General features: G+C 40.0%; 1 protein-coding gene across 3 annotated transcripts in view; it reads left to right on the plus strand.

Annotated features, from left to right (window-relative positions):
• The window catches only part of LOC108441205 (protein shisa-8), a 120,073-nt gene extending 98,619 nt beyond the window's left edge, over window positions 1-21,454 (plus strand). For all 3 annotated transcript variants that reach the window (XM_017720605.2, XM_017720606.2, XM_037539212.1), the window contains one exon: window positions 12,857-21,454. In XM_017720605.2, the coding sequence (XP_017576094.1) occupies window positions 12,857-13,320 (464 nt within the window). In that variant the 3' untranslated portion in view covers window positions 13,321-21,454. The remainder of the gene's footprint in view (window positions 1-12,856) is intronic.
• The last annotated feature ends 5,813 nt before the right edge of the window (window positions 21,455-27,267 follow it).

The following is a 27,267-nucleotide window of genomic DNA, read 5'->3' on the forward strand; positions in this document are numbered from 1 at the left end:
CTTCAAAGGGTAAAATTGATATGAGAATTTGGGACTTTTCTTATGTTCACTTAATTTACATACTGTAGCTAACCTAGCTAAACAGTTCACTTAGCTCCCTAATCACCAAGACAGAAGTTAGCCTAGGCTGCACCATGCACATGCCAAGTCAACTAGCTAGCTTTACATGTAATCTGATAAAGAAATTTGGGCATAAAAAGTTGGGTTAAATCAAAGTCTTTACTGGAAAGTCTGTTAATTGAACGGCCATCGGACAGCTATTTCCAGGAATATAAGGCCAGGCTCCCGTCTCTTTGAAAGAGTAGAGACCTATAAACCCAAAAGTAAAGCCACTTTAACACACTTCAAAAACATCGCTGCTGTCGGAAGAAAAACCTGTATCTCCATTTTTGTTGTTTCTCAGATTTTTGACATAATGTGAAAATGGCTATTGCCCATTACATTGTGTGTAAATTTCATGAAGAATGGACCCTAACCCTATTCTACCAGCAAACTGTCTCTGCTTAAGTGAATGAAGAATAAAATAAACTTGTAAGTATGGTCGAAATTAGGATTTCAAGTGATTCCGAGTAACATAGAGTGTGCCAACATGTGTTAAACAGGACAGACTAGCATGTGTTCCATGCTTGTCTAAGTTGGTCTGATGCTGGTTTAGCTAGTCACCCAGCATAGCTTTGCTGGTTGACCAGTATACCAACATACATAACACAACACAACACAAACCATACGCTGGTTTTTCTGCTGACCAGGCATGTTGATCTATGCTAGTTTTAATAGTAAGGTGGTGATTAGGCAGAAGTCAACTACCACCTTTTATACCACAGTTTTATGCCATTGCCACTTTCTTTTGTCATTAGCTGCTAATGCTAACTTTTCTCTATTACAGAGAACTAATTACTGCTGGTTTACAATGAAAAATAGATAGCAAGTAGGTTATGCAGTAAGACCACTTCTCTTATGTTTTCAGTTTTATTGACAGTGACGCACACGGTGGGTTTGTGGTTATCCACCACTTATCAGGCCTCTTGTCTTAACATCCATCAAAAATGGGTAGGACATAACTGAAGACTTTAAATCTAAAGTGCCAAAAACAAAACCAACAAAACCAAGCCAAAAAAATTTCAAATTGATTTAAAACTGTACTTTGCTTGTATTATAAAGCCAAGGGTGTTTTGATTGAATGTTTGAGTTCTGTGTGAAAAGTCAACCTATTATTACTGTATTCTAGCCAAGTGCACTCACTTGTTACCTCTCCATTACACACAGCCACCTCCACCCACACACACACTCACTCTCTGTGTGTGAGAGTGTTTATAAACAGCTGTCACATGTTCAGCAGTGTGTGTACAAGAGTAAATGTAAATGAGTAAGAGGGGTGTGAGTGTGTGTTCCTGAAGGTCACCTCACTGCCAGTCTCTGATTAACAATGCAAATGACTTTCTGCACTGCTGACCAACACAACAGAGGATACAGCCCCTCCCCCCTCTCCATCGCTCTTCTTCTCTCTTTTTCTCGCTATCTCTGTTTATGCACAACAAGGTCATAAAACTTAAAGTACTAGCATGTTTTTCTCTGCACCACCCTTCTTTGTTGCCTGCTTGTCTGCTTTCATAAGCATCCAATAATTGTCCAAGTCCACCCCACCCTACAATGACCCAACTTGTGCAGATTGCTACTCTCTCTCCTCTCACTCCTGTACACATGCTTGGTTTATTCTAGTGTTTTAGGGCTGTGTGGTTATTTGATTGTACAGACTGGACAGTGATGACCTCATCCACACATACACCCTCTGGACTTAGGGACACTCTGACTAAAACGAAACCTTCAACCATCACTACATTTGTTGTAAACATGCCTACTTGCCTCTTACAGTGGTGCTGCAGTAGTCTCTGGAGTGTTTTCAATACTATGAAAACCCTCTTCTGATGATGTATCTTAGAGATGGAGGCCAATTTTGAAGGAATTCAAGTGCTTTGGGGTGGATACTTGAGGACAGGCCATTTTTTTCTTTTCTTTTTTTTAGCTGACTGAATTTTTCTTTCAACAAAGAAAATCAGCGAAGGTTAGTACTAAATCACTAATGCTAGCTAGCAGCATCACATGCATTTATTGCCTTGATTTGTTTGCATAATGCATGCTGGCTAGTGTAGTGAGAGAACACTGAAGGACAACAAGAAAACAAGAAAATGAAACATCATGAATTTTGTCAAACTGATCAGGTCAAGGATTGCAATGTGGCACTATGGTGCTTAGATCCAGTACCGGCAATAAAAAAATTCATCTGACAATTTCTGTCAATAGAAGGCAACTGACAGGTGGTGTGGGATTATTTCAAACAGGCAGTAGTAAAAATGTTGATAGCAAAATCTGTGACACCAGTATTTCAAAGGAAGGCATGGATTTAGAATTTAGTTAAGCATTTAAAGATTAAACCTTTTGTAGCTCTGTAACCATTCAAATATGAAGTTATCCAACTGACAATAATGGACCGGTTTAAATGTCAGGATTTATAGGCCATATCATATAAAGTTAGGATTGGGATCAATAGTATTCTCAGATAATTGAGTATCAGGTTTTGGAATGAAAAAGTGGTATTATTGCACCCCTACTACATAACATAACAAATAACATATTAAACTGTAGTTTTATGCCTGGATGCCCCTTTAAGAGAGAGTGGATGAGTGTGGATAAGAAGGCTGAAGGAATTTATTCAGGACACCAGCCACAGCATGACAGATTAAAATATACACACACGCTGGGATGATGATGATGATGACATGTGAGTATATATAGAAGATGCTATAAGCAGCATCACTCACAAACAATCTTTTCTCTCTGGCTCATGCATATATCATAGTCATGACCCCAGAAACCTCTGCATGTTTGATTCTGTCACACACGCATGCACGCATACACACACACACACGCGCCTGGCCCTGAGTTTAAATCATATCAATGCTCCAGTATTTCATGGGTGACAGTTAACTGACCCTCAGTTGCTTTTTGCAATTAGAAGTCATAAAGGGTTCTTATGGAGGAAGGTCCTTTTCAGACAGTAAGGACTTCTACACTGTAGGATCACACTGGTAGCTGAATAGGGAAACTCATAGCCTAGAAAAAGACCTTAGCTGTGGTGGTAGGGTGAATGTAGCATTGAACTTCAGTTCAGTTTAACACAAGTGACCAGCTCAAGCAACTTTGCAGCTGTGGTGTAGCATCATTTAATGGTAGCATTGCTGGCCAGCCCAAGAAGCATCTAATCCACGGGGAAAATTGTTCTCAGCCACTATTTTGCGATGGCAACCCAGCACCATTGTAATTTATTATTATCATTATTATTATTTATTTATGTCTACTAAGTGAAGACACACACCAAGAGCCAGGCAGACGGTGTTTGGTGAAGTTTGGCATGCTAGTGCCACACTGGCATACACTCACAAACACACACACACACACACACACACACACACACACACACATGACCACATGTATGTCTGTACCTCCAGCTTATTTTATGCTCCTTTAAACTCCTCACCATATGCTCAGTAATATGCTGCCACACACACAGTCAAAAGTCGAACAGACAATGAGGTACTCAAAGTCAAACGAACAGGTGTTCAGAGCAGACAGAAAAGAAAAAAGCTCATGTAAGCACTTAAAACACACACACACACACACTTTCTGTCTGGATGAATTCATCTGGAACCAGCTCGACTCCAACTGTGTAGCCAAAGTCACTGAAAGGACAGAAAGAGATCAAATGCAGGAGTGAAAGGAGGAGGAGTGAACAGTAAAAACAGAGGCATGACAGAAAGAGGAGTGGAAGAGTGAGGAATGAAATAGTTAAAAAAAAGACGAATGAAAGGAAACTGCAGTATGAACGGGGCAGGAATGAAAGAATGGAGAGTGAAAGAAGGAGTAATGAAAAGGGAGGATCAAAAGATGAAGCAGTGAAAATGAATGTGTGAAAGATCCAAGAGTGAAAGATGGATTAATGAAAAGGAATGATTGAAAAGGAAGGAGTGAGAAGAGGAAGAGCGAAAGGGGATTGGCTGAAAATGAAAGGAGTGAAGATGGAGATATGCAAGGAAGAGGAGTGAAAGGGAAAGAAGTGAAAATGGAGGTATGAAAAAGGGAGAAATGAAAAGGGAAAATTGACTTAGGAAAGACTGAAAACAAAGGAGTGAAAGGGGAAGAGTAAAATGAATATAACAGAAGCTGCGTCTGTAACTATTGGTGAATTGAGCCCATCACAACCTTCAATAAATTCTGTTTGCAGCAACAATCTGTGTCTGCATGTCAGTCAAATGTTCCTTCCCTTTATTATTTGCAAAAATGGTTCTATATTACAAAAAGGTTCTTGGACTACAGATGAACCATTTTGGGTGCTATACAGAACCATTATTTAAAGGGGAATAGGTGGTTCCTCGACATGTGAGACTACAGCTGTCTTAACTGAAAACTAATGAAAGAGGAGAGTCAAAAAGAGAGGGAGGAGAAAGGGAAAGACACATTTACCTGTACTGGCCCATCACTTTTTATGTAGTGCGAAGGCATAAAATGTATCTGGAAATGTATTAACACAGTCAGCAAAGGTGCTTATAAGACTATAAGGCCTAAAAGCTTGTGCAAGACTTCATTAGCTTGTGCAAGTAGGTGAAAAACAAAACCCAAAAGCAATGATTTTATTGAGCTCATGTAGCCTAGTTTTGAGTGGACCACTTACAATTAGCCACAAGTTGTAAGGAAATAATTCTGTACTCCTGTTTTCCTTTGAAGTTTCAAGAATAGGCACTTTTCACAAGAAACGGAAGTGTGCAAACACTGGGTAAGTTGTCTTATGGAGAGTTTATTATTCTCAGAAATATAGGCGTTCATATCACTTCAGCTCACCTCAAAAAGGTGTGCCACTTTATCTTTGTCATAGGTACTAAGACTGAAATTCGAGGATGTGTCCAGGATGGTTGGATAACCAAACACACAACCATGTGCCAGTCCAAACTAAATAAAGGATAGAAATGCTTTTTGGAATGGTTCCTTCACAGCGATTAGTGTACAATCAGGTCAACTAATGTCTTTAGCGTGATAAAACAACTGATAGGTGAAAATACCTATAACCAAAACTCTAGATAAGCTGGAGATGTTGAAACAGCTCACTAACAATAAACTAGTTGGCAAAAAGCTAAACATGCGCACATGCCGGCAGGGGGGCATGCCGGGTCTTTAGGGTCTGTATCGCCATTGTAGATGTTTTCCACAAAAACCAGCTCCTGTGAATAAACAGCTGCTCCTTGCCTAGCATTCACTCTGTCAAATGCTGACAGTTTTTGAGGGAGAAAATGAAAACTGTTCCTCTGAAAGTGGCTGCAGCTGCAACTTTAGAGCTCAAACTGCATTCAGTGTAAAAGTACTGACACAAAGGTATGACAGTAAAACGTTTACTCCTTTGTTAATTGCATAAACTCATTTTTCCTCTGCTTGTCATAAGCTGACAAACCACTGAAACTGAGATATGGCTGTTTTTCCTTCATATTCAAACACTTGAGTGAGCTGTGTGAGCATCAGTGCTATTGTTGTTGCATTGGCAAAAGCAGCGTTACCCAGCAATGAGTACTTCCAGCCCAAAAAATGCAGAAATGTGAAAAGGGCCTACTGAACGAATTTTAACAATATTTCACTATAACAAACAATCAACTTGTGACAATCGTTTTAATAAAACGTGCACAGCAGGGGTACTGGCATCCCTGTGAGACCATAAAATTGAGTTCCTTACACAATACTTGAGTAGCCTACATTTAAAATGAAAAATGCCACTAGAAACTGTTGTAGCTGTTTTCAATTTTTTTTTCAATTTAAATTTTACTATTGTTTACAATTTTACATGTTTTCCCAGGTGGTGTTTATTGTGATATGGTGCAACTTTAAAGACTAAGATGTGGCTTTCAGGCTATAAAGCATACAGCAGGTCACATGCTCCTTATAAGGAAGTGGAAACCATGCCCACACTGCACAACCGGAAGATGTGGATACTGAGAAAGAAGACAGAAAGAGAGAGAGACAGAAACAGTGAGCGACAGATATAGACAGAGATACTGCGAGAAACAAATAGAGATAAAAAGAGAGACACAGAGATACACAGTGAGAGTAAAGCGAGAGTGAGACACGCAGGCAGTGAAGCTATAGAGAGGCGTCAAAGGAGAGACAGAGAGTTCCGGATGGAGAGAGTGAATGAACAGTTCGTCTGAAGCCTCCTGCCTGCTCTGTGTGTGGGACATATGTTCACTTCCTGAGTGCGTGACGGTATCGAGTGTGTTACATCACACACCGTTCCCAGTGCTCTCTGAACACTTTCATAATCATAGATGTGTTAATGTGGTTCCTGACTGTATGACACACCGTTATCTATAAATAATAATATGAATCATTTTTGTCGTTACACAATGTTAATTTGTGGTACAGTGATAAAAGGTTCCATTAATTGCGATGCTTATACAAAAACATTTTTTTTAAATAACAACTGTTTGAGTTAAAGGAATCAGTTGCTCCAGCCTGGTTTGAAGTTTTTAAATCTGGGTTTCACATGTGACCTCATCACACAAGGTAATGGTATCAGTGATGCTAACATATTTGGTTCAAACTAACAGCTTGGTTTAAAGCACATTCAGTTTCACACCTGGAAAATACATCTGACACCGTCTGTGCATACCAAAGAATCTTTAAAGAAGACTTTAAAGAAGCTTAAATATACAATTTTTTTATATGGATGTACTGAAATTACAGCCAACGAAATAGAAAAAAGGACGATTTTGGCCAAAAATACAAAGTTTAAAATGACTATAAGCCTAGTCAAAATCGAACACATAACAAATGATAATGAAAATGAGAAATAGTGATTAAAACAGCAGTTTCTTTCTGTTTGCTTCTCCAGATCATTCAAACAGTCTGAGCAGCAGCAGATCAACAGTGAATCTGTGAACAGTGAAACATAATCCACTGTGGTTTAGATCTACATTCTAAACTGCCTTTTTAGGCATTAACTGATGGAAAACACATATAAAATATTGAGGCACTCAAAATCTTTGGTAACAAACATTTTCACTTCTGGTTATGAAAGTTGTTGCTGTGAATATGTGCATTCATTACATCCTGCTGAGGTTTATGACTGTTTCTACACTTTAAATGATGCAATCATTTAATGGTTTTCAGTTTTTGGTTGAATGTGTCATGAATGACAGCTTCAGTTTCAGTCAAGAATTTTTCATTCATTTCATTTTGGTACTTCTCTGCTTTTTTACTAAACATGCCATTTTATTCATGTTATTTCACTGCTGTTGGGAAGTCATCCTAAAATCTCATTAGGGATAATGGCAAAAAAGAGTCATAATGCCCAAAAAAGTGGATCAATGTAATCTCTCTCTTTCTCCCAAATTTACAAGTTCTTTCCCAAGTACTATTGACAAAAATGTGAAAATTCACAGGATTATTTTATTTTCAGTGGTTTGTCAGTCACACACAATAATAAGGCACATGTTATTATTGTATTCACAAACAGCAAAGGTCTAAATAATTGTTATTGGAGCATTCCAAAACATTTCCAAAAGTATCACAATTGTCTGGCTCATTTCTGCCACCACTACTAGCTAGCTTCTAGCTTGCCAAAAAAAAATCATAATGTCTTTGCTGATGAACGCTATTTGAGATAAGCATGGGTTTGTGAAAATTTGATTTTCGGATGAACCGTTACCCCATATGGAAATCTGGTCTATAGCATTCAGGGTTGGAATAGCTACTAAAAATTAGTAGTTAACTACTTTGTAGCTACTTTCCCAAAATTTGTAGCTATCTACAATTTAGCTTGTTGTCCAGAAAGAGTAGGTGCTTTTAGCTACTTTCAAAGTAGGATTGTCAGAATGTTTGTGAATCTCCACCTGACACACCAAACAAGCCCAACTGAAAGTGTGAAGAAGACACTGCATTTAATCATCCATCCATCCATTCATACATTTTCTAAGCCGCTTCTCCGTCAGGGTCGCAGGGCCTCATGTGCCAGAAAAAAACATAAAATTGAAAAGCTGCAAATAAACAAAAAGATCACCAAAAAGTGTAACAATCTAACTCACACCCAAAGGCGTGAAATCCAACAAAAATTCAGACTAAAGGCAAAGTCAATAATTCCAGGTTTTCCCTAACAAAAAGCAACAAAAACAACAATAAAACCAAACAACTTTGTGCAAAAAATTGTTATTTATAAGTGTTCAGCTGGTTTCCTGAGCACTTAAAAATAATATGTTTAATCTGCAGCCACTCACAAAACTGAAGTCAGATTTTCATTCACCAGCTTCTCGTTCGAATTCTCCTGCTCCACCTTAAATGGCACAGCAGTACGATCGGTCACTTCAAGCACCATTTAAGGTGGAACGGGACAATTCAAAAGAGAAGTTGGAGGATGAGAAGCAACTTCAGCCTCATAAAATGTCATAAAACATAAAATGTAAAACATAAAACGCCGTGGCTCCCAAGGTGGTTTCGATTTTGAAAGAACAAAATGGCTCTTAACATTTTAGTTGCGACCTCTGAGCTGACCCCTGAGGGGTGATCAGAGCGTGCCTGTTTGCTTGAACTGTCCACGGCTCAGTCATTACTGCACAGTCACCGCGGGCCCAGTTAATGGCCATGTCCTATGGTTCAGATTTGGCGCAAAGTTGTAGTGAAAAATTTCACTATTAGCTACATTTCAGCCGCAGCCATTAGCTACTAAAAATGTAGCTAACTATAAAAAGTAGTGCGCTACTTATCTACTCCCCCCATCCCTGAATGGCATTGTGTATATTTTAAATATGTGACGTACTGTGTGTAGTCACCCATCTATCAGCCACATATGTATTGTCTATATATTATACATACTGTATTTGTCTAATATATCAGATTTTTATATGGAACATTAAGATCATGTAAACCACAAACAAACCTCTTGTTTTTAATGATGTCTGGGCTATGATTCAGCTCTAATGTAAACCTCAGAAATGTGCAATTATGCATGTGTTTCAGATGTTCCTTAACTGTGTTTATGCCCATTTGTATAGTTTTGAATTTACTGACATACTGTTTCTAATACAAAATTATCAGTATTTCAAATTTTGATCAATTAAATATTTCTAATGCAGACATATAGCCTTTCTGTCAAACAATGATGGAATCAAGTACTGAATCCCAATCTGTGAAGCAGTCCAATTCAAACTTGGCTTTGCTGTGTGTGTGTGTGTGTGTGTGTGTGTGTGTGTGTGTGTGTGTGTGTGTGTGTGTGTGTGTGTGTGTGTGTGTGTGCGTGCGTACGTGCGTGCGTGTGTGTGTGTCAGGCAGCCCTTTAATCTGCGAGTTGGCACTATTAGGCGGCAGTTGAAAGCAGATCCCTTCACACTCACTCATTATCAATCTAATAGCCTTTTTACATGAACTCCCTAAACAATAAACTCCTGCTTTACACTTGCTCCCCAAAATGTGGCTCCATTTGTGTGCACATGCTCTTTCGGTGCTCTGCTCACTAATTTCAGAGAAGTTGCAACATAAGAGACACTCATGCCTTTGGCTTCCTAGAATAAATCTACACATGCAAATGTCAGCCGCTTTTTAGCTACAGCCCTGAATGAATTTGAATTCCAGTTCAAATCCAGGCACTTACTGAAAGCCAGCAAAGCACACAGGCTAAGTGTTAATCTGCGTATATTTGCACATCAGCTCCTCAATTAGCATCCACTTGGGCTAATTAGCATGACCATATGAATCCACTGGCACATCTATGTTAGCAAATTAGCTCGATTGAACAGTCCATATTAAAAAGGGCTGCAGGCCTATCTTTGGTAAGGTTGTAGCTGTGGGCTGATCACCCACATAAAATGTGCTGATAACAGGTTTCACAGTGGCTGTGATTCTACAGATGAGTTCCCTCATGGTCATATAGTCTGAAACAATCTGTACAGGATGGAGGCCAGGCTCTACTAACATCTGCTGTCCCATAAGTTTGAGAATACATACACAGACTTGACTAGTCAGCAGCTAATCTGTCTCTCTGTGGTCTTGACTCAATCAATAGTGGACAGGAACAGAGAAAGAAGGATTGTGGAAGAGTGGGGTTGTAAACAAAAGGGAGTTTATTTTTCCTTTTCCCGCCTGGATGAAAAAAGGCAAAAAAAAAAAAAAACAAAACAAAAGAACTGAGGAGCGCAAGGTTGTTAGTGTCTGAGGGCACTGATGCTAGCGGCAGTGACCTGACCGAGCAGCACTCAGCAGAGATGGGCTAATCCAAACTGGCAGGCTAACACACTCTATTCTTAACCCACGCTACCCTGGCCAACACTACTGCTAACATACGCTAACATGCAGCACCCCAACACTGTTGCCACCAAGGCTAAATCATCTCCACCACTGCTGAAAATACACTAACTGTGCCTCCACCTGACCACTAGGCTAATATGTTAACATGCTAACCAAGCTAATACTTTTTCAAGGCTCTTATTTATATTCTAACCCTAAACTACACTCTTCCCACCACTGCTAATGTTTTACAGATGAAAAATGGGACTGTTTAACTGCAGGCTAGTTCTATGCACATCTCACTGAGTTTGCTCAATGCTAATTTTTGGACACTCAGACACAACTAACACTTTTAAAGACTCTATTATAAACTGTTCAATGACTACAGGTGAATGTCCTTGCTGAAAACAACTTAGATCAGCATGGAAGTCAAAAAACAGTTCACACTGGTCACCTTGACTGGCTATGCTGGTTAAAGAGTATACCAGCATCAAAAACACAACTTATAATGGTTTTGCTGAAGATCACATTATGTTTCATTGCTGCATATATGCTGGTGTTGCTGGTGACTAGTTATGCTAGTCTGTACTGCTGGCGTGTGTTTTTCATTCATTCCGTGATCATTCATGGAATGTAAATAATAACTCATGACTGATTATCAAATAGCCACAATTTCAGGAGTGTGAAAATGTGTGATATGAAAATCTCTGGTGTAGCGAAATGCCAGTGCTCCATGACTGCTGCTGCTGTTTTTCTGCTGAAACCCTGGCTGCAAGAGATTCGCTTCAGCATTTTAGATTTCAGATTCATTTCCATGTTAACTGGGGGCAAAGCCTCAGCTTGTGCATGAGTGTGAGTGTGTGTGGTGAAGAGAAACCCTAGAGCATTTGCCTTTGCGTCAGAACCAGTGATTCTCAGCCGCTTGTAATTAAATTGTACTTGTACCGAGACCTTCTCATTAATCACACTTTTGTGGCACACAATACACATGGGTTGCAGCATGAGTCAATATAATAGTTAGAGCATAGAATAACGCAACATTACTAGCATGTTACAAGTCATAACTATGCCTTTACCTTTCAGTGACAATAGCATACAGAAGGTAAATCAGTATTAGCCAGTGTTTTGTTTGTGTTACACAGAGACTGTGTTTTCACTGACTGTCAAAGATTTAAGCCTTTAAGGCTGAGCAATCTGCTATTGATGTGTTTATGTGTTTAATTCTAATTTACATTACAATTGTAAGATGTCAAACAATTCAGCGATAAAGAGGCAGATATTTTAAAATTAGCATTAGCATTTTAAAATATGTCATGCACAATGTTTCATGTCATACTTCACCATGACATCCTAGCCCTGATCTACACGTCAAACTCAGTGTCATTTGTGTGTCCTGCCCATTAGATTACAGTACATGCCAATCAACATTCAGCAGCCACTTTTCAATTCCCTTTTTGTCATGGCTTGGTACCAAATCAAAAGATTAAATACAACATCCAGCCAATCCAATCAAAGCAGGAATCTAGGACTGCCAAAATTATCTTGGCACATTCCAGCATGCTAGCACTTTCCATCGCAATTTTTGAAAGAACCATTTCAAACCATTTGACTTCAGACTTCCAAAAAAGATTTTCTCCAAAAAGGCTGATGTAAAACTATAAAAACTTTCAGAGGACAGTAATAAAAAGGCTGATAACACTTGAGAATTGTCAGGAGTGTGATTTGACCCTATACAGTTAGTTAACAATACACATCATCCGTGTCTGCCTGTGCATATTGTTTTGTCTTTATCATTTAATGCTTGTAACTAATATTACTGAAAAGCTGAGTTTGTGGAGAAACGGATGGTATAAAATCCTTTGTGAGTTTGGTGCTTTGACGTATAATGGTAGTATGAGAGGCTTATTGAGGGAGGGATGAGAATTCTAAGGACCTGGGCCAGAGTTTTGACAGCTTTTGCTTGGAGCTGGAAGGCCAGACCACCACCTTTTTAACTATGGTATGGCTAACAAAGGACTAAGGGACAAGGAATGGATGCAGTCGTGGGGTATTGAAAAGACTTGGTAATCAGAAACAAAAGGTAGAGGTGGGAATTTATAGGGTGTTGGATTAGATAGAGGAGGTGTTTACAGGATGGCCCTCCCCTGAAATTTCAGTTATAGCATAACTCCATTTGTTGATTGTGTATTTTATTAAAAAGTACAATTGGTGTGTAGATCAGATGTCACATACTTGCACATTGTATATATTGTCATGTCCAGGTAGCCTCTTTTAGGATTAGGGCTTAAACAGTTAAATATGCTACATGGTGAAAAGTAACAGAGGTTTTGATTCCATCTTTCACAAACATTTACAGCTGTCAAATGTGCTTCTTTCTATTTTTTCATCATCTAATCTAAATCATGCCAGTATACCTGCAGCAGTTTTCTACAGTGTTTTAGAAAATGCATTTATCTACTATAACTTTGTTCTTTTGAAATCCCTGTGTGTTTCACTGAAGGCTTTATGCTGCCCCCTCACCCCCCATTTTCTCTTTCCTTTGCAGATACGGCTCCCAGAGACTACTACAAGAGTTACCCCATGGTGGACTACACACACCATCAGTCTTCTCCTGCAACCTTTCAACCCATTGCTTTCCATCCCAAAGACAAGCCATTCCTACCTCCTCCGGACATCCATGCCCCCCTCGCTATTACCATCACGCCCGCCCAGTTCCCTAAGCCTAAGATCTCCAAAACCAACACCCATCCGCTTACATCCAGCTCAGCCTTCAAGGCCTGGGACCCCAGTAAGAGCCCTGCCCAGCATCAGGTCCCTCTTATGAGCCAGCCACGACCACCGCAGTCCCACCCCAACAGCCGGCGCCAGGCCTACACCAACAAGCGCCAGTTTAGCATAGAGACACTGCCGGAGTTGTTCTCTCAGCCACTGGCCTATGGACAATCCCCTCACCTCCTCCCAAAACACAAGGGGCTGCCCACAAACAGCAAGACTGAGGTGACCGTGTGAACCAGAGCTAGGGTGATGATGCAGAGTGGGAGAGATTGAGAAATGAGAAGGAGAAAGAGGAACAAGACTTTGATGGCTGATCTGGATATTCACCGGTGCTTGGGATTGGGTTTTAATAGGATGTAATGTTGGCAATTGTAATAATTTTCTTTCCTGTTGATTGAATCTATGAAGAACGTCAGTAAACAAAGAGGAAGTATTTTTGGTCAGTGGTGACCCTCTCTCAGATTGTTGGGATTTCTTGGCCATCTTTTTACTTCAACTTAGCTGTCTGGTTTCTGTGATTCCACGACCTGTGCCAAGTCGTCTGATAGTGTGGTGACGTGTGCTGCCAGAGTGGGGCATTCTCAGGAGCCCTGCATCTTACAACTCCTCCCTTCTGCCTGGACCAAACAATTGGACTGTCAGTTCCCATCAACCTCCAGCCAACACAGTGGGGGACATCACTCAGACAGATCTAGAGCATGAGATTGAGGGACTGAGGAAGGTGGGAAAAGAGAGATGTACAGATAGAAGGCCAGGAGGAAGGGGCAGTAAAAGTAAGCAACATGGATAAGTGATCATTTGGATGGGCGCAGGTTGGATTTTGTTAAGTTTAAGGGTATTTTTAGGGTTATAATTTGGTTGGTGCTAGGGCTAGTTGCTAATTGCATTGGGGAAAAGGTTGCATGGTAATTGAGTTGATGAAAAAGTTGAGTGTTAATTGGGTTGGTCAAAAGACTGGGTGGTAACTGGGTTGAGAACAAGGCTGGGTATTAATTGGGTTGGGTACAGAGCAGAGAGTTAAACGGGCTAAAGGCTAGGGTGGGTGTTGCTAGAGCTGTGTGCAAGGCTGGCTGTTAGGCCTAACGAACAATTAACTTTGTCCAGAATCAATTATAACTTACTGAAAAGGTTGGATGATAGCTGGTTTTAAACAGGGTTGATGGTTTTAGGCCTAATAGCCACCCTGGTACCCAGCCCCAGCAACACCAACCCCAGTTTTCCAGAAATTTACAAAACCAGAAGTAAGACAAGAGCAGGATATTTGAGGTCTCTAGTGAAATCAAGTCCTAAAGACTTTGCGGTCAAAGGGAAGGGACAATGGCATTCTTGACACTGCTCCAGGGTGTAGCCATGCCAAACTTGTTGCTATTTGTGTTGTTTCCTTTTCCACCCCCTGCAAAAAAGGCAAAGTGCACAGGTAGAGGCAAGGTCACTGAGCTCAGACACACAGGAGCAGTGCCAGGGACAACAGTTGCCTGAGGAGATCAGGCTACCATAGCAACAGAGGAGCTAATGTCTACGTTAAGGAGTTTGTGAAAGGATGCTTGTTATTTCTGGTGGGAGATACTGAGATACTTCCATCATATTCCAGGGATGAGCAACTTCACTGATCCTCATAGAGTCAGTGCATAAAGCATCAAAACCACAGAATGCTTTTGTGAATGCATGTGTGTCCTAGATGATATCACTATTTTGTCATAGACCTTTTGAGAATCTAATTTATTTCTAGCAGCAGACATCACGTGCCAGCCAAATGTAGGTAATTCCCCTTTGAGACTGACAACATTTGACACAGGAGGGAAAACATTACATTTTTCTAAGCATGTTAGAACTCAGCAATCTAACATTTGCATGCAAATACACATTAAAAGAAACCATGTACCAGTGCAGAAGTGAAATACAGAGCATTCAAGCCAGCAGTCTACTTTTTTAGACAAGGTGAACTACAGTTTCAATACGCCATGCCTTGTTGTCCAGATTCAGAGTGGACACAATACTATGCCTCTGTGAAGGATGGGTTGATGCTTTGCCATACTGTGCTAGTCTCTGTGAAGGATGGGATGATGCTATGCTATGCTATGCTAGCATCTGTGAGGTTTGGGTGCATGGGATGTTAGCCTCTCCTAAGCAGGGGTAGATGACTGATGGCTGCTGCTGGATCTCAGCCCTTCCAAGCTGTTCCCAGCCACATGCCTGGCTCACTAGCTGGCATGTCATTGCAGGGGGAACTGTAATTAATGATAGCCCATCTTCAACCTGGCAGAGCCAAAAACCTCAGTTCCTGTATCCCCTCTAGAGTCAGCCAGGCACATACCGTCTCAACATCTGATTCTACCACCAGACAAGCATGAATACCAAGGTGCATGACTGCAAAAACTGTAGTGCAACCTACAAAAAGCAGCTACGCTACATCAGTTTCTTCTCACACATTAATGATTCCTGTTCCCTCTTCCTGTCAGATTCATGATTTTCATTCCTTCCTGTGTCTAACAAATGACATCATTGATGCAATTTTTAACAATTCAGTCTTTTGACTACAGCAATAAGACATTTTGACGTCAACAGGATTGGCTCAGACAGATTTCAAGAGTAGCTGGGAGCACTTGGATAAGAAACAGATCTTGACTTTTGCAGGATAATAACAGACGTAAAACATTGCGTGAAGGATTTATTGTTCTGGACTGCTTCCAAATGAAACTGCCGCATTGGAGAAGGAGGTAGGATAAGGCAGAACTCGGAAATCAGAAAAACGAAGCAGCACCTATGTAACTCTACAGGATCTCACTACCTGAAGAATGAGCTCCAGTCAACTCATCAATAAAACCAAAATCTATATCCCTCGCTCTCTCATTCTCTCTCTCCAGCTCTATTTTGAGAAAGAGTTCATTTCCACTGTGGGACAAACTGCCAGGTCAGATCTGCAGAAAAATGCAGTTGTTGAGTTTTCCTCGACTGATGAGTCCATTGTTAAGCAACTTGATTGACACAAAGTTGCATTAACGCAGTCTCATGGGTCTGTGCTGAGTCCAGCCATGTGGTTTAATTATCTGGACCTGCTATGATCTGTGGTTGCGTATCCATAGAGATGTCTCTGGGGTGTCTTTTTGGCCCCAGGTGAGCCTGTAGCTCAGTGAGGACAAACAAGGCTATCGGCAACCCAGGCACAGAGCGACTATTTCGTCAGACAGAAGCTCCAAGATGAGTCAGTCACTTGTGACCCATCCCAGACAAAAGCCACATTATTGACACTGAGATCTTTCCATTGTCCTTTAGAAATTCAAGGCTTTCCTAATAAAACTCTTGCATCTGGCTTTGCTGCCTCCAGACAATAGGTGGTTCTGTGTTAAGGAGCACTCTAGAGGGTATCTGAGGTTATAAACGTCTCTGGCAACAACCTTGGAGGCCTAAACGACATGTGACTTTGCGGTGGGATTACTCTTCGCAGGACAAATGTTGGAGTATCACTCAACATTAAATAACTTAACAAAGCCTTGCAGTTGTTCATTAATTAAGTTATTTAATACAGTGTTTGCAGGTGCAGGACCAAAAAAATGAAATCAGAAGAGGTTGAACATGCACAAACTGATGATGCCTGTGCTGAAGGTGTAAATATTGACTGTTTGTTTATGGATTTTTTCAGAGCATCAGGGATTAGTCTTTACTCAATCTCTTCTGATTCCATTACAGCACCCAAAGCTGAGCAATGACTGTTGTTTTAAATCTTTCTAAAAACACAAGCGTTCTATGATCGGATCAAACGTGATCTGGTAGACATGCTTGTGTTTCACGTCTAGCAATACATTGTGTACAATTTTATTTTCTTTTTCGTACGGTGTTCGTAAAAAAAAACAACACAAAAAAATTAACAAATATTAATCGAACTGCATCTGACGAACACAAGTTGAAGTGCTTCCAAAGTTTCAGCGCACTTTCGACATGTCCCTTTCATTCTTTAAAGATGTCTTGCCATGTTTCAAGCTTGTGCTATGTATAGTAAATAATGTTTCATATAATCACTTTTAATAATGCATTGTAACCAAATGCTTGGATGAAACATTAGTTACCAATCAAAGGGGTCCTGTACAGTGTATATTGAAGAAATGTGTTGTTTTCCATTCGTTCGGTGGTTTGATTGCTATGTACTCACAAAATGTTGTAATGCTGTACCTTTTGTCTATAATTAAGTTTGTTGAATACTTGTTTATATAAGGGCTTATTAATAAGGAGATCACTTTAAACAAAAGCTGCACTAAAGTGCTGAAGCAGGTCCGGATTCTCCTACATGAATCCTGACTTTAACCAAGGAGATTACAGTAACTTGATTTGAGATCAGAGGTTCAGTAGAAAGCCATGTTTCCGTATAGGCTTGGAGGAGATGCCAAGTGTGTGTCCAAACTCATCCAGTCAAGCTTGGGTACATTCAGATGCAGACTAGTGCATTCAAATGACATTAGAAATGATCATTATTATGATTATTATTTTAGATTCCTTACATGTTTGGACAAGCCAGATGCTGTTTATTTGGCTGCTTCTATAAACAGACATTTAAATATGATCCAAAAGCTAACTGAAGAATTCAACAAAAAAACTTTCTATTAGTTGAAATGAATCAGCCTTGACTGAATACAGTCTAAATGACTATTACAGTAACCTGCAGGCAAAGGTGGATAGCAACTAGCTAAATTTTTTCAAATTACTAGTACAAATTTGAAGGGTGGTTTCAAACGATACTTTTACTTTTTTTCAGAGTTTGAAGTGTGGTAGAGGTCCCCTGGTGGAAGGTCTGGAGGTGACCTTTAGCATACTATTTAGCAGTTATTTCTGGTAACAGGATGTCAAAATTGTTACTGTGAAAATGATGATTTTCTGAAGATATTGACTTACTATGTAGAAATAACAACCGACAGTTTGTTTTACTCTGTTGTAATAATGACATTGTCTCAAGGTATTGACTTACTATGTAGAAAAGACTTATTTTCTAGAAAATTGTATTAATTATGTCAAAATAATGATTACAATTAACAACTTTGAGATAATAAGTCTACATTTTGAAAAAGTAAAGCACTACTTCAGTGTATTCATGCAAAATCTAAAATGTTCAAGAAAAGTAAAAAGAACAAAAATAGCTGAAATAATGAGTAACAAATGTTGACCAATGGTAACAATGGGTTTCCATAGGGGTGCAAGTCAATGGTGCATTAGATTGAATGGCTGAGTTATTCAGGCTGGCGTGTTCAAGGAAAGGGGAGAAATCAAATGTTGATCGGAAAAAAATCTAATATTAAACACAATGAACTCATGTGAGAGCATTCAGTTAGTCACAAAAAAATTATTTTACTCAAGGAAATAGCAAGGAGCCACCTACATTCAGTTTGGTCTCTCTCTTGTTCGCTCATTTATAGAATGACTCCTCACCCCCCAGCCCCTCTTCAAACCCTGCTTCTACTAGTATGTTTGTGAGAGAAATTATTGATTTTTTTTTTTATTTGTTCCTTCTTGCTATATAACATCCTATACATTTATGTCTATACAAAGTTTCAATTGTTTTTTTACTCTACATTAATAATACTTTTACTTCACTTTTAATTTTACTGTTTTTAGGCTACTCTGTTCACCTCAGGTAAGCCTGCAGGTATGATGAAAAGTTCACATCGTCTTGGACATCTCTTCCTAATTTGGGACCAGACAGAGTTATCACAAATTTCTGCATAATTTAATGGTTAAGATGTAAACACTATCATTCAGAGTGATTTGTGAAATGCTCTATTCTAGAGAAACATATGTGTGAAATGGTCACAGTGGTAGTACCAGGCACCAGTTTAATGCCTAAACCTACTACACAGAAATGTAATACATCAAAAAGTTTCACCTACGTTGTCTGATGCCTGAGATATCTATTGTTTTACAATATCAGATTTATCACTATTTTACTATGATCAACATTACAGATAAAATCTCAGATGACATGTATAGGTGCATTGATGGTTGGAGATAGTAAATAGAATGACTATACTTGCATTCTAAACATCACAATCCGTGGTTCCCATCACCACCACTGTAAAGAAATCGAAGTCTGGAAGTTTCTTACAATGCACCATTATGAACCCACTCTAAATGACTTTGTTTACATCTCAACGAGCACATTATGCAAAATTTACATAGCAGAATGGTTTTATATTTGACCACAAACTGAAGGAAAAAAATATATAAATCAAATGATAAAAGGCAAGCTTGCAAAGTGAGACATGATAACGATGTCTTAGCCACAACACACAAATCTGTGATTGATCAGATTGAACCTACCAGCATTCAGAGGAAATCTCAAGCCAACCACTATAAACAGGTCAAAGCTAATTAACAGTCCACCTCGTTACCCGGCGAATTCTTTTTAACGCTTACAGGACGGCTAATTAGGCTCACCTGATTGCTTTTCATCTGTTTTTAATGATGATACTGAGAGTTTGTTGTTTTGTTTACATGTGATTGCTCTCCTATTTAGCTTAGATCAGGGTTAAAAGAAATAGAGCAAAGAAAGCTGAATATATAAATAATGTGCAAAAATATGTATGTATACAATGTGAATATAGATCAGCATTTTGAAATTCACACACACACACACACACACACACACACACACACACACACACACACACACACACACACACACCTACACCTATATATACACATGGCCCACCAAGGTTTAACATCTCTCCCTCTTCAGAGTTAATGCTAACGCACTGAGAACCCTCACACAGACAAATGAGGGTCCAACTCTGTAAATTAAAGCAAGAAATCAATGACTGTTCACACAGTTTTCTCCCTGACACGTATGAGGTCAATCACAGATTCGAGATTCGCGACACAATTGAAGGGAAATTCAGATGCTTGATATTTAGCTTTAAGACCAGAAGCAGCATATAATCAGTGTAGAATTCTCCATCCAAACAGCCAGCCATGCAGGATCACTCAACATATCCCATGTTAGCCCCATATATCTCTCTCTCTCTCTCTCTCTCTCTCTCTCTTTCTCTCTCTCTCTCCTGAGGGCGACTGAATGTGTGAGGTCCAGCTGTCACCGATGTCCAAGGTTGGCTTCAGAGAGAGAAAGAGAGAGAGAGAGAGAGAGAGAGAGCGAGAAAGCAAGAGAGCAATGCCATGTGCTAACCCTCTTTCTGTCTCTGTTCCCCATCCATCCTCCCATTCTGCTCGTTCTCTCTTACTCACTTCAGCTGAATTTAACTGTCACCGCCTCCCTATTTTCTTTTCCTTCTTTCTTCTTTCTTTTTTGTTTTTTTTTGCCTCTAATTTTGTCTGCTTGCCCCTAGTCCCTTCACCCTCTCTTTCTCCTCTTTTCTCTCTCTCTCTCTCTCTCTCTCTCTCTCTCTCTCATTTCTCTCCTTACATTTGGTCTTTCTCTCCCCTTTTTTCATATTTCTGTTTTTGCTTTTGCACTCTCTCGCGCTCTCTCTCTCTGCCGCTTTTATCTCTTTTTTTAACATTTGCTCTTATTTGTCTTATTATTCTTTCTCTTTCTTCTCTTTTTTAAACTTAACTCCTACACCTTTTCCCCCTTTCTTTTTCTGTATTTATTTGCTGTCTCTTTTTTCTTTTGCTTCTCTCTCTCTCTCTCTCTCGCTCTGTTTTTTTTCCTTTTTACTTTTATCTCTGTCCCTCAAACCCCCACAGCCATTTACTCCAGTGCTTCTCACAACACATACTCACTACACTGCGGACAGAAGAATTAAACATTGAGCTCACATTCAGAAACACATTTATATATATTTCTCCGTCTGTGAGTGCCTGTAATGTACACAGGGATAAACAAGTGTGGACTGTACAGCAGTAGTGTGATGTACGACTAGCCTACATGATGTCATGATATCAAATCCATGCAAAAAACAATCAGATGAGTTAAAGCTAAGGTTCGGAGGGGGTCAGTGCTGTATTTCTGTTTTTTTCCTCTCAAAAGGTCTGGGTAAAAAACTCATACGTCCGAATTTTGAGGGATTTTCATGTTTTCATAAGACTTCCTGTAAATCCTAAAAGCCCACCAAGGCATGACAGGGGAAAAACTCCCATAATTCCACAGGACTACTAATACCTGATGTCATCTCCAATCAGTTCTGGAGATCCCGAAGTAGCACCAAACCAAGAACAAACCTATTCTTAGTAGCTAATCACTGGACATCTGACCAAACTCCTCATGGTACTAAAGTGATGATGTTTATGCTAATGGTTTTTATGAAGCTAATCACAGTTTCTGAGCTCAACCTGCTGTACGGCTTTTTAAACATCTCTTTATAGATACAACCTTACTAAATGGTCTTTGTATAAACTTGCTACAAAATTAAAATGACAAGCAAAACAACTCTGTGGTGAACTGTGTGTTTATTGGTACTGAATCATTACCATCAGCTTGTTTCATTTATCAAAGCATTTTGATGTGAAACAATCCTTTCTAGAGAAAAACAGCATTATTGTCATCACCTTTAACCGCATAGTCCAGATAGGGTTGCAGTAGCAGTTGGGAGAGCAGAGAATCCCAGGCAACCCCTGTCCTCTCTAACTTCCTCCAGCTCATTCCAGGGGACCCTGAGCTGCTCCCAGGCCAACATGGAAATATAATCCCTCCAGAGGGTCCTAGGTTGACTCCAAAGTCTCATTCCAGTAGGCTGTGCCTGGTAAACCCCCACCGGGAGGCGTCCAGGGGCTTGAATTACTTCAACTACCTCCTCCCAATGTGTAGGAGTAGCGGCACAACTCTCCTTGATGACCGAGCTCAAGTAAAGCAGACCTGTCAAGTAAAGTGTAGACTGGCACCCTCCAAAGAATGCTCATTTCCACCACTTCTCATTCTTTCAGTGATTACCCACAGCTCATGACCATGGGTGAGGGTTGAAATGTAGACCGACCTTATGGCTCAGCTTCCTCTTCTCCACTATAATCTGGGACAGTGACTGCATTACTGCTCCCAGCCTGAGGCCCATCTCCCAATCCCTAGAAGGGATGTCCTTGTCCCCTTGATCCCCTTGTTCATGAGTGATCATAAAAAACATACTGAGTCAGAACTGTTTACAGTGTGGGCTGCACATCTTCAGATTTTTTTAAAGTTGACAGTTATGTGATGCAAGTCAAGTCGACATTGACTAATCACTGAAGATTTAGTGAATAAAACGAATAAAAACATAGGAGAAGTGAATGCTTTGTAACAATTCCCATTTTTAAAACCTGTTACAAAGCCAAACTCACAGGTCACTAGAGCGGGACATGCTCTTTTCAACAAGCCCTGGATCTCATTGCAAGCCTTGAGGGTACCGAAGATACAGACCCCAGAACCCCAGAAAAAAATTGTATCGACTTGGATGCACCCTTGCAGCCTTGCCAAGGTGCTCGCCCACAGCATTTATGCCCCCTCTCCCACAACACATGACTTTTCATTGTAGTCTTCAGGAAACTGGAGACATTCAATAATATTCAGTATCTGATCTTTGAAGCTCTGTAGATAAGCAGAGAACTGTTAGAATGAAGCCACCATGAGTGAGAAACCCCAAAATCACCAGGCTCCCCACATATGGTCTTCTCTGAGGCGTCCATGTTGTTAGTGTCATAATCATATGATCTGGGACTAGTTGACATCAAGCTTAAAGTATAACTGCCGAACAGTAAAGTCCACTAGTCTACAAAATGGTTACAAATATATCGTCTGATGCCAGAGATTCTAAGCATTATAATGAAATAAAAGTATTTCTCCAGTTCCTGCTGAGATTAAAAACACCAAGCATGATGGTGCTATTATACAATAATGAACCATACAGCAGTGTTATTAGAAATTAGTAAATGTTGTCTCGAAGGTCTTGAGGCTTCCCCACTGGTCCAAGGTAGGTATCTAAAACCTGACTCTCACAGCTAGATAAGGTTTCATTCCTCCATTTAAAGTCTCTCTGGATCAGAGTTTATGGTTGCCATAAGCCTGGAGTCATTGTTTTAATGGCTAAACAAAAGAGTCCGATCTTCAGCAGGACCTTCTAAAAAAGTATTCACTGACTCAGTGACTCAGAGTTACAGCACAACCTGCTGGACAAAAGCTCAGCTTTAATATTATTGTGTTTGACCTGAATAAGTGTGTTGGACTACATGCTTATGAGTGTTATAAAGGGCAGCAGCCCAGACACTGAGTCACAGACACACTCATAATGATGCTACAGGGCTTTCAGCACCCTCATAGGTTAAACACAGACCAGACTCTTTACACACGCTTGATCAGACGGCATATACACTCACTGGCCCCTTTCTTAGAAACCCTTCCCTTGTACTTCCACTCACTGAGTTTAGAACTTTGGAAATCAACCCTACTCGGATATTATTTTAATGATGGACCATTACTGACAGTGGTGCTGATATCAGGTACAGTGGTATTGCTGGGCTCTTTACACATGTCTGTGTCAATGCTAGGTTAAAAGTCCTCCACCACCCAAAATGATCCAGCCAAGAGCAACTCTGTGGTCTGCAACTGACCATTGATGAAATGCTAGGAGATGGTTAACACAAACTGAGCATTAACAGTTGGCCTGAATCAATCTCTAACTATCCACCAACAAGGTGGAGCTACAAGGAAGGGGTTTCCAAAGTGGTCAGTTTTACTTTTCTTGCACAAGGACACACGCAGAAACACTTGCAGCCTCAGTTTGAAGGGTCTCCTTGGCCAGTTGTGTAGAGTGTCATTGAGTACAGCTGTCCAATAATAACCTCATCATGAGTCAGGCGGCTGATCAGACAACATGACTTACATGCACTGCGGGACGAATCTGGCTGTGTCACATCTGTTAGCGGTCTGTTAGCCGTTAGCGGTCACTCACAGTCCTTCCCAAAGGGCCGAGGAGCCGGACAGCATCAAGAAAGAGTCACACACTCGCTGTCAAAAACTTTAAAAGAGTTACTTATTCGCATAAAGAAACTTAAGAAGAGAAGTTCACGTACTTTTAAACTGTTTGCCTGTAGCAGCAACATCACTTAGACCAGAAGAGTCAGGGACATGAAAACTGCTTAGTTTAGAGATTTGAGTTTCCCCTTGCTAACATAGAGTGGTCTCCAATAAGTATTTGCAACATGCTTAAACATGTAGTAATGTATTGAAACAATGTATAAAATGTATTAATTGCATAGGTAGTGTTGTAGTGGTAGTGTAGTAAGTTAACAGTCTTGATCTCTCTCTCTCTGTCTCAATCAACAGCATTCTGCCTCTGTCTTGTCTCGGTTTCAGGCTAAGGCAGACTCGGAAATTGTTCTTGAGGCCACCTGAGTAGGATGCCTCCATCTGAGGTAACTAGAAATTGTTCAGTTTTTCCCCTTTATTCTTTTTATTTACATATTTAGAAGAAAAAAACAATCTGTTCTTGGTCTTGACACAGACTCGACTATCATAAAGTCTTGATCTTGACTCAATGTGTCCAGGTCTTGATTTTGACTCTGAATCATCTCTAGTGGTCTTGAAAACAACAGTAGCATTAGGAAACAAAATGTCATACCAACTTATTTATTTCAAACCATTTTAAGACCTTTTTGGTAGAATGTTATTTCAAAAGGTTTCAGATTTATATAGCATGAGCTATTTATTTAAATGCTTATAAATATATAATCACAATTCCGTCAATGAACACTGACCTTGATGTTTCCACATCTGTGCCTACACGGTAATTCTTCCCCAGCCTTTCTCCCAAATTAATGTTGCGCTACATGTGTTTTCCTCTGAAAGAAAGCCCATTTTGTTAAACATTTCATGAATGTAATGTAGTTTATTAAGTAATAAACTGCATTAAGGTTTACTAGTGGTTAAAGTGTCTAAAAACTTTTTTGGGCCCACTGTAAGGGGATGGTAAATAGCCAATAGTTGGTAATTAGGGAACATTTGGTGCTATTTTCCTCTACCCCAAATGTTATCGATCAGCCAAGACATGCCTGGTGACTCAAGTTTGCTTCTTTAGTTCTACCCTTAAGGCTAATATAGCTAACAAGTAAGCTTTTTTATCCCCAATTGTCACTGTTCTAGTCATTAGCAATGCAAACAGCTAGAATAAGATACTGTATTAGCTTCCATCATTTAGTTTGGTGCAGGAGCAATGAGGCTAATGTGAAAAAAACATAGAGCTGATAAAAGCTTGTATCTCACCAATTAAAACTGCCCCACCAGTTAGCAGTCAGCAAAATGTCGGTGTGTAATTATATATATATATATATATATATATATATATATATATATATATATATTTCCAACTTTTGGTTCCATTACTTTAATCTCTGCAGTGCTGCTTTGCTCCATGTCTAATCCACAGCTGTCCTGAGGCCATAGCTTACTTTACCTGCAGTGATTAGGCTGGATTACCTGGGATTAGATGGAATTTCTCAATGCAGCATCATTCGCCTCATTTCCTCTTCATTTCCTTCTCATTTCCTCCTGCGGCTCAGTAAGAGTCATCCTTCATCCTGCTCAAGTCTGATCAAACAGTCCAGCAGATGAAAATGGACAAGACCAGGTACCAGAACATGAAGCAAGCACAGAAAATGTGCTGTTACCGATTACATTTAAGCAGTTTTATGTACTTAAGTACTTGTGATTTTGATGGATTTGATGATAATACTTAGCAAAATGACTTTTTCTCCTAGTCTGGCAGGCACACAAAATTCTGAATACAGATGTACCATTAATTCTCTTGAAGCAGCCCATCATTTGGAGCAGGGGCAGGGAACAGCTCTCTGCATCAGAGAGAAAAAAGCTTCTAGTCCAATCCACCCTTACTCAATTCCAATGTATTCATTAGCATTGAGCTCTTTTAAACTTATTCTGTCCTGGTTGGTTCAGCTCCTGAACTGCTTTGCTGTTGCTCACATCTCACACTGTGGAGCTTTAATATTTCATTCCAGACCAAAAAGATCCCAAAAGTAAAGAACAGAGCCTAACGAACTTCAGCTGCTGTACCGATACTATAGGGTGCTCAGTACTCCAGGGGGTTTTAGACTTGCTATATTTTATGAAAGACTGTATTTGGTAGTTACTTTTGAGACCAAATTTGAGACACAGTGGACGAGGATGAGATGTTTAGAGCTTAAAATGTCTCAGAAATAGCTAAAATTTTCAGTGTGTCCAGAGAGTACAACATGATGCCTGAAACCAGGCCACAGGAAGGAGGAAGAGTGGAGGAAGACTAAGGCTTGGTGACAGCAGTAAGCGGGCACTTAACAGGACAGTCTCCGGGAAAAAAAAACACTGAACGGCGGGCTAAAAATGAGATTTAACCCAGCTGAATCGATGTCAGCCACAGCGCTGCATTATCTTCTCCAGGCTGGTGTGCATGGCTTGTGGATGTAAAGGGAAAACAGCTGCACATAAAGTCGATTTCAAAACTTAATTAATGAATCTTGAGTTAATATTGTCTCATTTTACTATATAGTCACATACATTTATAATAGCCTGTGTTGTTCTTTATATGTAGTTTGCATATATCAATGCACACAGCACAGAAACTGCATGTTAGTCTTATACATAACACATAGGCAGATTGCCTTTGATTTGTGCCTGAAACTAGCGAAAAAGGCTCAGGACATCAGGGCCTATATGTCCAAAAGTTTGTAGACACTCTTCACTGGAATTAAGGGTAGTGATGAGAAGGTTTTACATTAGGTGCTGACAAATTGCTGTGAGGATTTGGTTGCATTCTGCTACAAGAGCATTAATGAGGTTAGATACGGATTTTGGATGATTAGTTCTGGATCACAGACACCGTTCCAACTCTGGCCGAAGGCATGGAATGGTGCTTCATCACTCCAGTAAACATGGTTCTGCTGCTCCAGAGCCCAATGCTGCAGATCAGGTAAGAGTTAGACCAGGTCTGTCGGGAGCAGTGAAAGCACTCAAACGTGCAGGGCGGTGTGTCTCCAGTGTCGCTGACACTTAGCATTGGATATGGTGAGCTTAGGCTCAAACATACTTTCTCACAAGCAGTATCACTTACATCTCTGACCCACACACAGCACATGCCTAACACTGACCCTGAATGAGCAATGAGCAGCATTCATAAGAGCAAACACTGGAGCAGAGGAGCTTTTACACACTGATTCAATCTATCTCTCTCTCTCACACACACTCACACGCTAATACACACACACACACACACACACACACACAGA

This window comes from Pygocentrus nattereri, chromosome 1 (genome assembly GCF_015220715.1).
Source record: "Pygocentrus nattereri isolate fPygNat1 chromosome 1, fPygNat1.pri, whole genome shotgun sequence".
NCBI lineage: Eukaryota > Metazoa > Chordata > Actinopteri > Characiformes > Serrasalmidae > Pygocentrus > Pygocentrus nattereri.